At 41.3% G+C, this 13,635-nt stretch overlaps 1 protein-coding gene across 1 annotated transcript in view; it reads left to right on the forward strand.

Moving 5' to 3' along the window:
* Positions 1 to 11,102: 11,102 nt before the first annotated feature.
* Positions 11,103 to 13,635, forward strand: part of KCNMB2 (potassium calcium-activated channel subfamily M regulatory beta subunit 2) — a 126,557-nt gene continuing 124,024 nt past the window's right edge. The window contains exons 1-2 of the mRNA XM_077159376.1: positions 11,103 to 11,109; positions 12,980 to 13,129. Coding sequence (XP_077015491.1) covers positions 11,103 to 11,109; positions 12,980 to 13,129 — 157 coding nt within the window. The remainder of the gene's footprint in view (positions 11,110 to 12,979; positions 13,130 to 13,635) is intronic.

Below are 13,635 nucleotides of genomic sequence, written 5' to 3' on the forward strand. Positions count from 1 at the left end.
CTTAATACATTACAAATCCTACTCCTACAATATGTCACCTGCCTCCAAAAAAATTTACCCTAATATTTTCTAGATGATGTTAGTGTCTCTTCAACTTGTAAAACCTTCAAAAACAATGCAGACTTTCCTAGTCTCATCTCTAAACATTTTCTTTCTGAGAAAATCCCATGAACCTCATTGTAGGTTTCAAAGTACAAATTAAAAGCTGATTGTTTTTTCATTCCTTTAGTCATTCATATTATTAGACAGATTGAACTTTACATAATTACTCTCTAAGGAACTATCTAATACCAAAAGTGGTATCAATGCACTAAAAGACAACAAAATTGCTTCACTTTGTATAACAATTTGCCATTAACACAGGACTTTCCAGGTAAATATAAAACCCATGCCTTTGGATTTTTCCCTGTGGGTACCTGGAAGCCACTCTTTCTTAACGTGATGCAAAGAAGAGTTTTAATGGTTTTGAATTGGTATGAAAGATGTATCAGAGCAGAGACACTGGAGACAAAGAGACTAATTAGGAAATTATAACACGGTTGTAAAGGTGTGTGGGCAATGGATAAGATACAAGTTCTCAAAAAAGCACAAATTGATTCTGGTTACTCTCTGGAGGGAAGAGAAGAGAAAGCCAGAGAGGTTAAAGTGATACCTCGATTACTTTTAAAGTTCCCATACTTGTTGCTTTCTAGTTGACCCGTGCTTTTACATTGGAACCTTTGATGAGTGGACAGGACAGGGGTGCCCTTCAGCATCCAGGGAAGCTCATGTGGTGGCCAGGACCCTCAGTAGCTTGCAACTGCTGCCCTGACGAATGCTGGTGGGTGGAGAAGAGGCAAAGCTGGAAACTAGTGTGGAGCTAGACAGGTTAGGCAGACCTTTACATGCCTGAGTTAGAAAGCTTTAATGGAAGTAGAGAAAGGATGATATATAAGAGTTGCATTTAGGAAGATCTGTAACAACAGAGAGGAAGGTGGAGTAGAGCAAGCAAAGTCCAGCAGGGAGACCAACTGAGAGGCTTTAAAAGAGTCTGGGTAAAAGGCTGTAGAAACCCAAGGGTGGTGGAGAAAAGGGTTCTGAAGTCAAACAACCTGGCCATGCACTTGCATCAGCCACAGGATGTATTTTTCCCCTTCATCAGGGACGGCTGAATAATAGAATCATGGCAGTGGGATGACAAGAGACACGGAGATTGACCTGTTTGCTCTGAAACTATCAGAGATTATTCATACCCAGTTGTTGAGAAAGGCCTCCTTGCATTTATTTCCTCTACTACCCCCTCCATAAACCTCTCACACTTAAAGGCAAAAAAATAGCAAAAGAATTGCATTACCTTATAAACAATAGTGGCAACCTTCTTAGGGAAGATAATTGAAGAAAATTAATGTAACGTTAGATGAAGCTCTATGAGTATAATTATACTACAGATGTCCTAAAGAGATATGTCATACAGACAATCTATACTGTCACAAAGGACAATCTATACAAAAGAACAAAGGAAATAATTTTAATAAAACATTTTTCCCTGAGCAAGAAGTGTGCTTCATGTATCATACATGAGAAAAGGAGAGTTGTTTGAAATAAAATGGAACTGTGACCTTGTTAGAAGACTGCTCATCACTTATTGCCACTGAAAGTAAATTAATGGACTCCCAGAAGATGTAAAATTCATTCTGCTTTGTGGCATTTGTTTGCTGACAGAGGAGTTTAAAAGCGATCTTTTCATGTGATTGTTTAAACAAAGAGCTTCAAGGAATTCTTGGTAACATTTAAGATTCTACCAAAGGGCATTTCTCATAGAAAGGATTGACCTGAGAGGGAAGAACTCAAAGTCACACCTTCAAAAGAGTTTTTTAGCAAGGCAAGTAGGGTTCACATACCAATGCTTAACCTGCAGATTTGACAATTTGTGCTTCCAAATATAGTTACTTTATGTTGGGTTTCCTAAGAATATTCATCATTTGTTAAAAAAAAAAAAGAAAAGGTTGAGTTAGAAACCCAGCAAATGAACCAATTCCTTTAAAGGTTGGAGTTGTGTTCCATCAATTCTGAACTCCTTATGTGACATTAAGTCTGCTCCATAGTGTCATAGTGTCTCCTTTTCTCATTTCCTGTGATTCGAAACCACATACATTTATAACTGTTCAACTTCTCTTTATGAGCCACTCTAAGGTTTACAAACTGCCTTTACATCTCATTCAAGGTCCCTAATGACCTTGAGAGTAGGTAGAACAAATATTGATATTCTCCTTTGACATATGAGCGAGTTTAGCCTCAGATAATTGAAGTGACTTGCTTAATAGAAGGAACTGCTCTGATTGTTAACAATAGATCAGCAAACAGGACAGGCAAAGTCCTTGCCCTCATGGAGTTTATCTTCTAGAGTGATATATATATATATGAACACACATAAACACAGATAAATATGCACTGTTGTCAGAAGAATACCAAATGTTAAGACCAAGACCACATGAGTCATATGTTTCAGATGCCAGGGCTTGTCCTAGTTCCTTTCCATCAGTACAAATACTAAAGTGGTGATCCTAGAATAGCATTCCCCCCTAAGTCTTTCTATCATGACCAGCTAATGCTGATGCATCTCTTTCTGAGCACATGGAGCAGTGTGCGGTCCTCTACACTTAAGCTCTATTTGGCCTAGTCAATTAGAATTTTATCACAAATGTTTATATGTCATTGGGAGAGAAGGACCACGGAACTTCATGTCAATGTTCTAGAAAGGCTACTCAAAGACATGGCTTATGGACACTTAAGAGAATGGCAATCAGGGAGCCAGCGTGGTTCACTGACCAGGCAGGTCAGATCAACACTCTTTGCATTGACAACCGGGTCACGAGATAAGCTGTAGACATAGTTGTTGTCTATGATTTAAGAGCTACATCAAATCTTTTTTTACAAATCAGATCAGTGATAAATACATTTATAAAAATCTTCATAAAGACCTTTGGTAAAATAAACACATGAACAAAAGATCTTTGTGGAGAAATGTAGCATGCATACCCATATAAGTAAGTGCATTTTAAGTTTGCTGGATAAATTGACCACAAGATCATGGCCCACTGTGGAATTCTTGGGAGGGCTACACAATGGGAAGCCTCAATGCTTCATCCTAGGCAGTTTTTACAACTATTTAAATGAACACATAAACAAAACACTGATAAAACTCACATATGAAAAAAATCGGGAGGGAAACCTTAAGATTGAAAGGATAATCTGAATCTTACTTTTCTTCTAAGTAGAATATGCCATGCAATTCAAAACATTTTATTAAATGTCCCCCATGAACAAGGCGCTATGAAGAATGCCAAGGCAAGATGTAACCTTGTCCTCCAGGAGTTCCTGAGTGCAGCCCCAGTTGCCCCACTGTCCACCTGTTAATTACCCCATCAGGACCTCTTAGCATCCCTGGCCTCTGCTTCCCAAAACCCCACCCTGGAATATCAACTTTCCTGTCCAAATTTCCATTCCTTCCCCAGCCCCCGGGTTTCTGCTCTCCCAGGCAAATACAACAGGTGCTTCCAAGATACACTAATGGTGAGGATTGCTGGGGAAGAACAATCCCTCTTATCTCCTGGAGCTGTCCAGAGGAAAGTATGCATCAGCGCTCTCATAAAAATAATATTATACCCGGATCAGTATCTATTGGTTTAAACTGACATAAGCATCCAGAGTACAACCCATTCATAAGACAAAGATCCTCCTTTGAATTTGCAAATTCAGTTATCTATTCATTGAATATTTATTTTCTGTGCCTTTTCTTATTTATTATTTCATAGAAGAAACTGGGGAGTGGGGGGGTGGGGAGGTTGATGGAGAGCAGTGCCTTCCAGAAAGTGGGAAGTATTTGTTCAGGGAATCAAAGGCATGGAAGGGTCCACAGTTTCTTCAAAGAAGAGAAATTTGCTGTGGGTGGAGTAAAATGTGTATTGAATACAGGAATGGGAGATGAGGCCAAGAGATAAGTTGAGTGGAGTAGAAGGGATTTTTCTATCACAAAGAAGTTTGGACCCCATGATGTACATAATGGAGAAGCTATGGAGAGTTTTCAGGAAGTGAGACACAATTACTGTTAAAATGACAATAGAAAATAAGGTTAGACAGGGGTAAGAAAGGAGCTGTGTTGGGAAGATGAGTTTGGAAGTTCTTTAATAGAACCAAAGTAATGAATCTCCTTACTCCTGAATTAATGAATCTATTCATTGATCCAATAATATTGCTATAGTGTGCAGGTGCCTGAATCACAACTCTATAGACTGCAAACTTGTAGTAAGCTGATTCAAATTTATTTCAATTCACTGGCACTAAAAATAAAGCTACTATTATTTGTAGTAATTTACTCTTACTGTCCACGTCTTCTGTTCTTCAATTGTAAGTGATTAAAACATGAAGTGGTTTATGCATTACCACGATTTAAAAGAAAACATGAAAGACTTTGTAAATAAATTTCCATTACTAAATCACAGGGTCAGAGGTTCATTTTTTTTTTCTTCAGAAATGAAGCTCTCATCTCAAGAGGTCCAATTCATAAAGAGACACTAGTGGAATTTCCCCCTTCTTCTACTTCCTATGGGAAGAGAAAGGAGAAGGGAAAGAACCCAAATCAGATGGAAAATTAAAGCCAAGGCAACAATAAAAAGAAAACCATCACTGTCTGGTGCAGTGAGTGGGAGAGGTGGTGTGACAGGAAGAGGGGAAACCACGCTGGCCCGTAGGAAACACCTCTTTCAAGCATAAATGAAGACGATGGGCCTGTGATCCACAGGGGAGTTCAGGCTTCTTCTTATTTTATAAATAGCAGCTGTCACCTTTTGTTTCATCCCTAAAATAGCTCGCACATTAACAGAAGAGAGCAGATAAATGCAGTGTATCATGGGCAGATTTTGTCAATGAAAATAATTAACCTTCAACAAAAAAGTGCAGTGGGGACAGGAGGGAAGGGGAAAGGATGCCGAGGTTGTGCAGGTAATAAGACGGGACCTTAAAGCAAGACCCTAGTGCACACCTAGGGGCATCGAGGGCCACTGCAGTGATGGGGCAGCAGTGGGATTTTGTCACAGGGACAATGTTGTAACTCATCCAACGTTGGCTGATCTCTCACTGTGAGCCACACATTGCGTTAATTTCTACACATGATTCAACGCTGAATAAGAGGCAAGCCCTGCCTTCCAGGAACTTAGGAAGAGTGACTATACAGCTATACAAATAACTCTAAGGAAAGGCGGAATGTGAGATATGTCATAAGAGACATGAAAGTACAGAGCTCTGGTAGTCAGTGGTGAACAGGAAAAACGTGGATGATATCGATAAGCATCATGGAAGGAGACATGTTTGAGATGGGACTTAAAAGTTGAGTGGCATTTTAAGAGGTGCAGAAGACAAAGGGATGAGCAATAGAAGGAGGTGATATCCTAAGCAAAGGGTAATATATGAGGAAGGTGCAAACCAAATGAGATAAGGGAAAGAGGGTAGGAAATGAAGACACACCTAAGAAAAGTTATATTTGTGCGGTAGACAGAGGAGGTTTTAGTTTATTCCTCTAGACTAGAAAAACACACAATTTATTAATCCTAGGGAAGGAAATGGAAGTTGAGCTTTCCCACTGGAAAGTCAAAGGCATAGAGTAAGAATTACCACACTTCTCTAGCTCTGCTCACGTGGGGCCAGAAGCCCACCACTGCCAACAAATACTAACTTGACAAAGAAGAAGCATCTCCAAGAGACTGTCAAAGCAGGCTTTAAATCCCTCCCCCACGGTACTCCTCTAGGGTAGAATGATTCTTTGTTTTTGGGGAGAGGGACAGGAGAGGGCTGTCCTGGGAATGACAGGAGGTAAAGCAGCATCCTAGGCCTCTACCCACAGATACACCAACACCAGTTGTGACCATCAAAAAGTATCTCCAGACATTACCACACATCCCCTGGGGAAGGTGAAATTGCTCTTGTGAGAACTCCTGCTCTAGAGAAAGGTTTCTGAGTGTCCTGAGGACAGGTAGAGAAGTGAGAGATATTAAATAAACAAACCAAGGAACACTTTAAAGCTGCAAGAATTCTTAGAGGTCATAACAATAATGACTGTCTTTTTGAGTGCTGTCTGTCAGTACTCTAAGCACTCGGTACAATTGTTATCCTCATTTTTGCGGATGGGAAAACTGAGGCCCCAAATCATTCAGTTCTTATGTTTTGAATCCAGGATTTGAACCATGTCACCTGAATACTGAGCCAAAAAGCTTAAGCATTCTGCTGCATTGCTTCCATGGCAGAACAGTTCAATTTTCTTGTTCTGCTAAGGAGGAAGCAAAGATTCACGGAGGTGATGTGATTTGCTTAAGGTCATCCGCTGTTGGCAACCCTTATGGGCTGGGAGCTAGGTCTTCTGACTCATAGTTCAGATGTTTTGCCAACACTTAAGGAGTCCTCTAGGGATGTACAAAAAGAAGCTTGCTTCTTCCCACTGGAAGATCTCCCGCTGAAAGGAGTTGGAAAAAGAAACAGGGCACTATAGAATCAGCTCCAGAACGGAAAGAAGTTTCAGATTTAGTCAAATTCCTGTATTAAGAGAATTAACTACTGAAAGGTAACCCCACACTCATCCACACACAGACACAGACACAAGGTCTGTGAGGAAATAGGGCACTTGGCAGTGATACTTTGAACCAGTAGGGCCAGGGAAGGTCAAATGCCTGCATTGCTTCCAAAAATTAGGCCCACGGCTAGAACACTTGAGTTTGATTCAAGTTTCCAATGCAGGGCAATTCTATTAAAATTCCAGCCTAGCAGACTTGAAGAGCCACTTTTTAGTTGCTTTAAGGGTTGAAATATGATGTTTTGGTTCAAACTCTTCCTTAATTGTGTAACCTTGTAGCATTTAGAAAGAGAAAGAGGGTCGTATACACCTCGACTGGTCTACCTCTGGAGAGAGAGTCTGCCCACGCATGACAGGTGCTCCCAACTGCTAGACAGATAAAACGAGCAGCCTAGACTCATTATCTCAGCCCCAAGTGTCTCAAAGGAGCAAGCTCTGATTTTAGGGAGAAAATACAGAATACAGAGGAAAGGTGAAATTAGTGATCCACAGCACCGTTTTCTGGTCAGTTGGAAGGTCGGGGGCTTAATGAGGAGCAGAAAAAGACTGTTGGATGGGAGTATGTGCATTTTAGCCCACTTCATCTTCATCTCTCTGTCCTTGTTTCCCTGGGGAAAAAAGGAGCCTAGGAACATTTAAGTGTACCTTTATGCAATAGTAATTTCTGTGTTTACAAATGAGCATTTATCATATCTGTGTGCTCTGGCTAAATCAACATGTAATATAATACTTGAGAATACACCAGCAATATTGCTTCAGTTTACTGGGTAGCTATGGAGATGGAAACACTGCGTTTCCTGAGCTGCAGGTGCAGAGAGGTGCACACCTCTGGCTAAGAGAGCCCACAAAGTCTGCTCTGCTCATAAAATGCAGAATTTTTCTTTCATCATCTCTTGCTGGGCATGTTACTGGATCACTGGAGACCAGAGAATCAGCTTCCTCTCAATTCCTTTCATCTCTGAAAGACTGAAGCAAGGAGCTGACTGATGAGAAAACTTGCCACTCTTGAATAATATGCCATTTTATTGCATTTATGTATCAGTAGTGAAATTTTACTAAGCACTTTTATGTGCCAGCACTACAGTGAACACTTTACCTGCTTTCTCACTACATCCCTGTAAGGGGGTGTTTTTGTTTCCATTTTACAGATGAGGACATGGACTAAAGTTCTTTTCTCAGCATATACAGGTGATAAGAGGTAACTGAGATCAGAATCCAGGCCCATCAGACTTCAGAATCACGTGTTCTTTAACCACATATGCTTTACTTCAAAAGTATCTATGTTGCATCAGTAGAGGCATACCAGCCCCTGAAGTTACTGTGATGATACTTTCATCCTTGCCCTTGAAGAACTTGTAATTGGGCTAGAAAAGCAGACATGTAGAGATGATTGCAGTGTAACTGCTACCCTGGAAGGACAGGCAAGTTGCTGTGAAGGTGCTGAGGAGAGGCACCCAGCACGCACAAAGGTCTACACGTAAGCACACTAGCACTGGGCTCATGAGCTCACACACCCCTGAGAAAATGTCATAGGGAACACCTGATTTGTGTGTGCTATTGCAAGGGAGCCACTTCATCCTCCTCTGTGTCTGTCTTGTTTTGCTGGGGGAAAAAAAGGAGACTATCACTTTTTTATCACCACTATCAGGAAGCTGGTAGTACATCCTAAACTAATAGAGCCTTCAGTATCTTTACTGACACTTGAGAAATTCTTAGTGACTTCAATATCCACACTGACGCACCTTCTAAAACCCTGGCCCCTCCATTTCTGAAACTTGTCTCCTCTCATGAAGTTGTTCAGCTTTCTATCGCAGCCACTCACTCCCAAGCTTGCTATTACCAAAACCTGAACATGCCCATAGTCTCAATTTGAAGAGACTCTGACCAGTACTCCCTAGCTCTCCAGCTCTTTCCCTCTAATGTCCTGTGAAAGGCCATTGATGCTACCAATATCTAGAATCCTTTGATCGCACCATCCTTTCATTATCTCTCACCTCCTTCACACCGTTATTTACCTCTGTGCGTGTTTGAAAGGATTTATGTACCATAGAAAAGCCATCTTTTAATCCTATTCAATCTTGTGGGAACAATTGTTTCTACTAGTTCCTATTCAGTACTATAGGTTGGAAAGTTGATTAAGTTATCTTCACAGAGATGTGACTCAATCAAGTGTGGGTATTAAACTCAATGAGATGGAGACTGTCTACCCATTCTATGTGGGTCTTGATTAGTTTACTGGAATCCTATAAAAAAGGAGACATTTCAGAAAGAGTTCCTTTTGAGAATGAGGAGAGAGCCATAGAACCACAACAGAAGGGCAAGAGAACCACAGAGTCTACCAGCTAGTGACCTTTGGAGATGAAGAAGGAAAATGCCCCCACAGGAGCTTCATGAAGCAAGAAGCCTGGAGAGAAAGCTAGCAGATGTCGCCATGTTTGCCATGCGTCTTTCCAGTTGAGAGAAATGGCCTTCATCGGCCTTCTTGAAACAAGGTATCTTTCCCTGGATGCCTTAGATTGGACATTTCTATCGACTTGTTTTAATTTGGACAATTTCACAGCCTTAAAACTATAAACTAGCAATTTACTAAATTCTCCGTTTTAAAAGCCATTCCATTTCTGTATTGCATTCTGGCAGTAAACTAAAACACCTGCTTTCCTATCCAGCTTATTTAAAGTCTGTAATCAGTTATTTTTTATCACTCCTTTGCTTGTAAGGAGTTGTTCACAACTTCACCATTGCAAAACCTCGACTCTGATTAAATTCTATTCTCCACTTATTTTGCACTTGCACACAGGCAGCTGAATTTATCTGGAGAAGAACACAAAACAATGGAGAATGGTCTCACTTTGTATTCATGACCATAAACTTTAAGTGAACCTAAGGGCAAACATATTATGTTTCCCTAGTCTATTGCCAAATGTAATATTCTTCTATTTCCTGTGTCATCATAGCTCATCTCTCCAGGCATTACTCTTGCTTCTTCACTCTCAGCTGATGACCTTAACTCCTATTTCACTGAGAAAACAGAAGCAAACATAAGACACTCCTCCAAGCTCCCTCATCATACCTACTCACCTGCCATTATCTGAGCCCATAAGTTGAGCCTTTCCTCCTCTTACAATAGAGGTTCAGTCCATGCTCCTTTGGTGGGTCACTTGTGCCCTAGATCATCTCCCTACCCAAGACACATCTCTAACAATGCATCACTAATTTATGTTCTCCACTGATGCTTTACTATCAGCCTAAAGGAGGCTGCTATTCTCTGACCTTCAAGAAACTTCTCTTGATTCTTCTTCCTCTATAGAAACTGCTCTTTTTCTGCTCTTCTTTACTGTCAAGTTCCTAAACAGGTCTGCCTGCATTCACTCTCCCCAATTCTTCTCTTACCCTTCTTTGTCAAATCCACTTCACCTAGACTTTTGCTGACATAACTCCACCAATAGTTTTCATCAAGTTTACCAAAACCTCTATTTGTTAGATCAAAACATCAATTCTCAGACCTCAATTTATTTGCCCTTCAGAAGCATTTGAAACAGTTGTTTCAATCTCTCTCCTCCTTGAAACACTCTCTTCACTTACTTTTAGGACGTCTTCTAATTTTTTTTTGACCCCACTGGCTCCTCTTTCTCAGTTTCTTTTTTTTACTCTTCATCCTTCCTACCTCTTCTCTCTATACTCACTTCCTGGAAGACTTCCTCCAACACTCTGGCTTTAAATACCTTCTCTAAACTCACAGCTTCTTCTATTTCTGCCTTAAACTCCAAACTCTTATATCCAACTTCTTACTCAACATCTCTGATAGATTTCTTAAACTTACCATGCCAAAGTTGAATGTCTGATTTTCCTCCAAACTTATTTCACCCACACTTATTTCCATCTCAATTAATGGTAACTCCTCAGTCTCCCAAGTCAAAAATCTAGGAGATACCCTTGACTCTAATCCATCAGCAAGCAAGTCTACCTGATCTTACCCTCAAAGTAGAGGCAAAACCTAACACCACTGCTGCTACCACACTAGTCCAAACTGCCACCATCTCTTGTCTTGGTTACTGTGGGTTCCCCTGCTTCTAGCCTCCCTCCATGGTAGTCTATTTCCAAAATATCCATCAGAGAGACCCTGTTAAAAGGCGAGTCACAGCATGGCACTTCTTTTTTCAAAACCCACCCCTCTCAGAATAGAAACCAAAGTTCTTACAGTCTGGCCACCACAAGCTGACCTCATATCTGACTCCCATTGCTCGGTCCAGTCCAGCTGCCATGGCTCCCTCTCTCGGAGCCTTTCTACTTCTACCCTCTTCTTCTTGAATGCTCTTCTCCTAGAATTCCATGGCTCATGCTGTCACCTTCTCAGTGAAGGTTTCTCTAAGAATCACCATTAGCATTGGAACTCCTGCTCACCGGCATTTCCTATCCTCCCTTCTTACCAATGTTTCCCTATAGCACTTAGCATTTTCAAATATAGTGCAGAATTTTTATCTTTAACTTGCTAATTGTCGCAATGGAAGGTAAGCTCCATGAGGGCAGAGATCTTTATCGTTTTAAACTCTCAACAGAGCATCCAGCACATGGGTGGTATTCAGCAAATTTTGCTAAATGTCCAATGAATGACAATATAATTTTAAAATATTATTTTGATCCATTTTTAATTTACTCATCAGCCAGTCCTATTATAAAACTATTCAGTGTTTAAAAACCTAATGAGCCTTTTAATAAGCATTGGTGAAAAGCCTGGTGTGTTTAAATTACTGTGCAGTAAACATGAGCCAAGGGTTCTGGAACACGGTGAGGTTTAAAACAGTGGAGTTTATTCCTCTGAGTTGTATCAAGCTAGGTATCAGTTACCGAATTTCTGAGGGCATTCTAAGGAGACTGAGGTGAAGTTGAGTTTAGGAGGATGGACCACCAGCTTTCCCACAGGGCTCGATTTCTGTAGATGTCAGAACTTCCGACACACCTGCTCAGGGTGGACACAGGACAAAAGCTGGGCAAGGGTAAATGTGGGTGAGTAAAGACTGCAAGTTAGCACCTGAAAATTTCCCCTTAAACATTAATTTTTAAAAATAACACTAGCTTTGATAAAGATAGGCTATCTTTGATTGTTGTTTCCACATTTTATTGCAAAAGCATAACCCAAAGTCGAAATACCTGCTCTGCTGTGACTGTTTCTGGGGACAAGAGAACATTCTCAGCTTTAAGAATATCAGTGAAGAACAATGCTGAGAGCATAAATTAGAGGGTCCACAGCATCATTGCAAAACAAGGGTTGGTATCTGGAACTTCAGACCCAGTAGAGGAGGCAACAGGGGTCCTTGGCCCACCATCAGGTAGGAGCATGCTGGTTCTCAGGAGTGTCTCCATATGTGGAATAACCACAATAATAATGATAATACCAACCACTTATTAAGCACATATTTTGTGTCAGGTCTGTTGGGCACACACATAGATTCTCTCATTATTGTCAAAACATTTATAAATTATCCCCGTTCTGAAGATGAGAGTACAAAAGCTTAGAAAGGTTCATCAGTTTTACTAAGGTCACCCAGCTAGTACAAGACAGAATCAGGATTTAATTTCAAGTCTCTTTGATCTCCAAGTGCCTGTTAATGCTCTTACTGGACTGAAGCAAACGTTTAAAGCAAAGCCTCAGGAGAGGGCAGATTAGGGCCTGTTCTGTTTCAGGGCCTTGGAAAGTGGGCTGGCATCATGGCAGGGCTCAGATCTCTATAAGGAGCTGGAGGTCACTCAGGGCACAAGCCCAGCCAGAGGGCCTGGACCCATGCAGTGCCACAAGATACAAGCTAACTCAGTGAACACAAATGCTAAGGGCTTCCCAGCAGGCTTAGAGCTGCAGTCCAATTCTTGGCAGACATATGAGCACATGGATGCTCAGAGAGAGGGCAGTGCAGCCCACAGCTAATAGGAGTGATTCTTTCTTCATTGCTCTCCTTTCTCCTTAACGTCCACATTCTTCCTTCACATGCTCCTCAACCATCCACTTTTCTCCTTGGCTGCCACCATTGCCTGCAAGCTCACCTATGTGTGCCTGCAAAAGGAGCCATCCTGGCACATCGGGTTTGATTGCACCACTTCCCTCCTCTCAAGGGACCTCTCAAATCTCTGTATTTCATCAAATATACAGCTCTAAAACCTGAGCTTTTTATTGGAATCCAGGAAACATATTCCTTAAATAGATAGGAAATAATTTCCTTGAGGGGTAATGTAACCTCTCCCAGCAAATGTCTTTAGGGCAGTACTGAGGCCTGTCCCCACAGATTCTAGATGGCAGGGTCAATATAGTTGTGCTCTAATCAGTTTTCTCTTTTTGGCCATTTTTACGGGCTCTTTCAGCCTCATAACCTCCTTGAGTCCTCACAGGAGTGCTGGAGGTGCTATTCTCCTTGTCAGATGAGGAAACAGATTCAGAGAAGGAGAACATCTGTCCTAGCCCTGAGCTGGCTAGCTGCAGTAGTGGTCAGAGCCCAGGCCAGTGGTCCTTATCCTGTGCCCAGCTCGCCTTCACCATGGGTACCCTGACACCTTTGACATGTCAGAGAAGAGAAGTCTTCTTTAGTCTGACCTTCAGGTCCTCATTTAGTAAATGTTTCCCCTTAGTATAAGTAAAGCAAAATTAAAAATATTTCCAACAACTCTGGGAGCAACAAACCAAATTCTCTCATGCTGACATTGGTTCACAGAGGGCTTCTTGACTCAGAGATTTCTTGCCATCCTCTATTTATTTATAGTTTGGTAAATGGTGTTGGCTTTCCTGCCAAAAACACTGAAAGCCATAAAAAGAACATTTACAAAGAAGACGACTTCAGGCTTTCAGTAATAACATCATTATATTAATGACAGTAAGAGGAACCAGTGCAGTCAAAAGGACAAGAGACAAGAAAGCACAGGACAGGGACCCATTCAAAGACAAGTCCGCCCATGCAGGAGGTCCCGGTCATGACTTGGACTGCCCTCTTCATTATGAGCCTTTTGTGTTGGCCGGATGAGGTGCCACAGCCTTCCCCCCTCCTCCCTGC

This window comes from Tamandua tetradactyla, chromosome 5 (assembly GCF_023851605.1).
Source record: "Tamandua tetradactyla isolate mTamTet1 chromosome 5, mTamTet1.pri, whole genome shotgun sequence".
In the NCBI taxonomy this organism is placed as follows: Eukaryota; Metazoa; Chordata; class Mammalia; order Pilosa; family Myrmecophagidae; genus Tamandua; species Tamandua tetradactyla.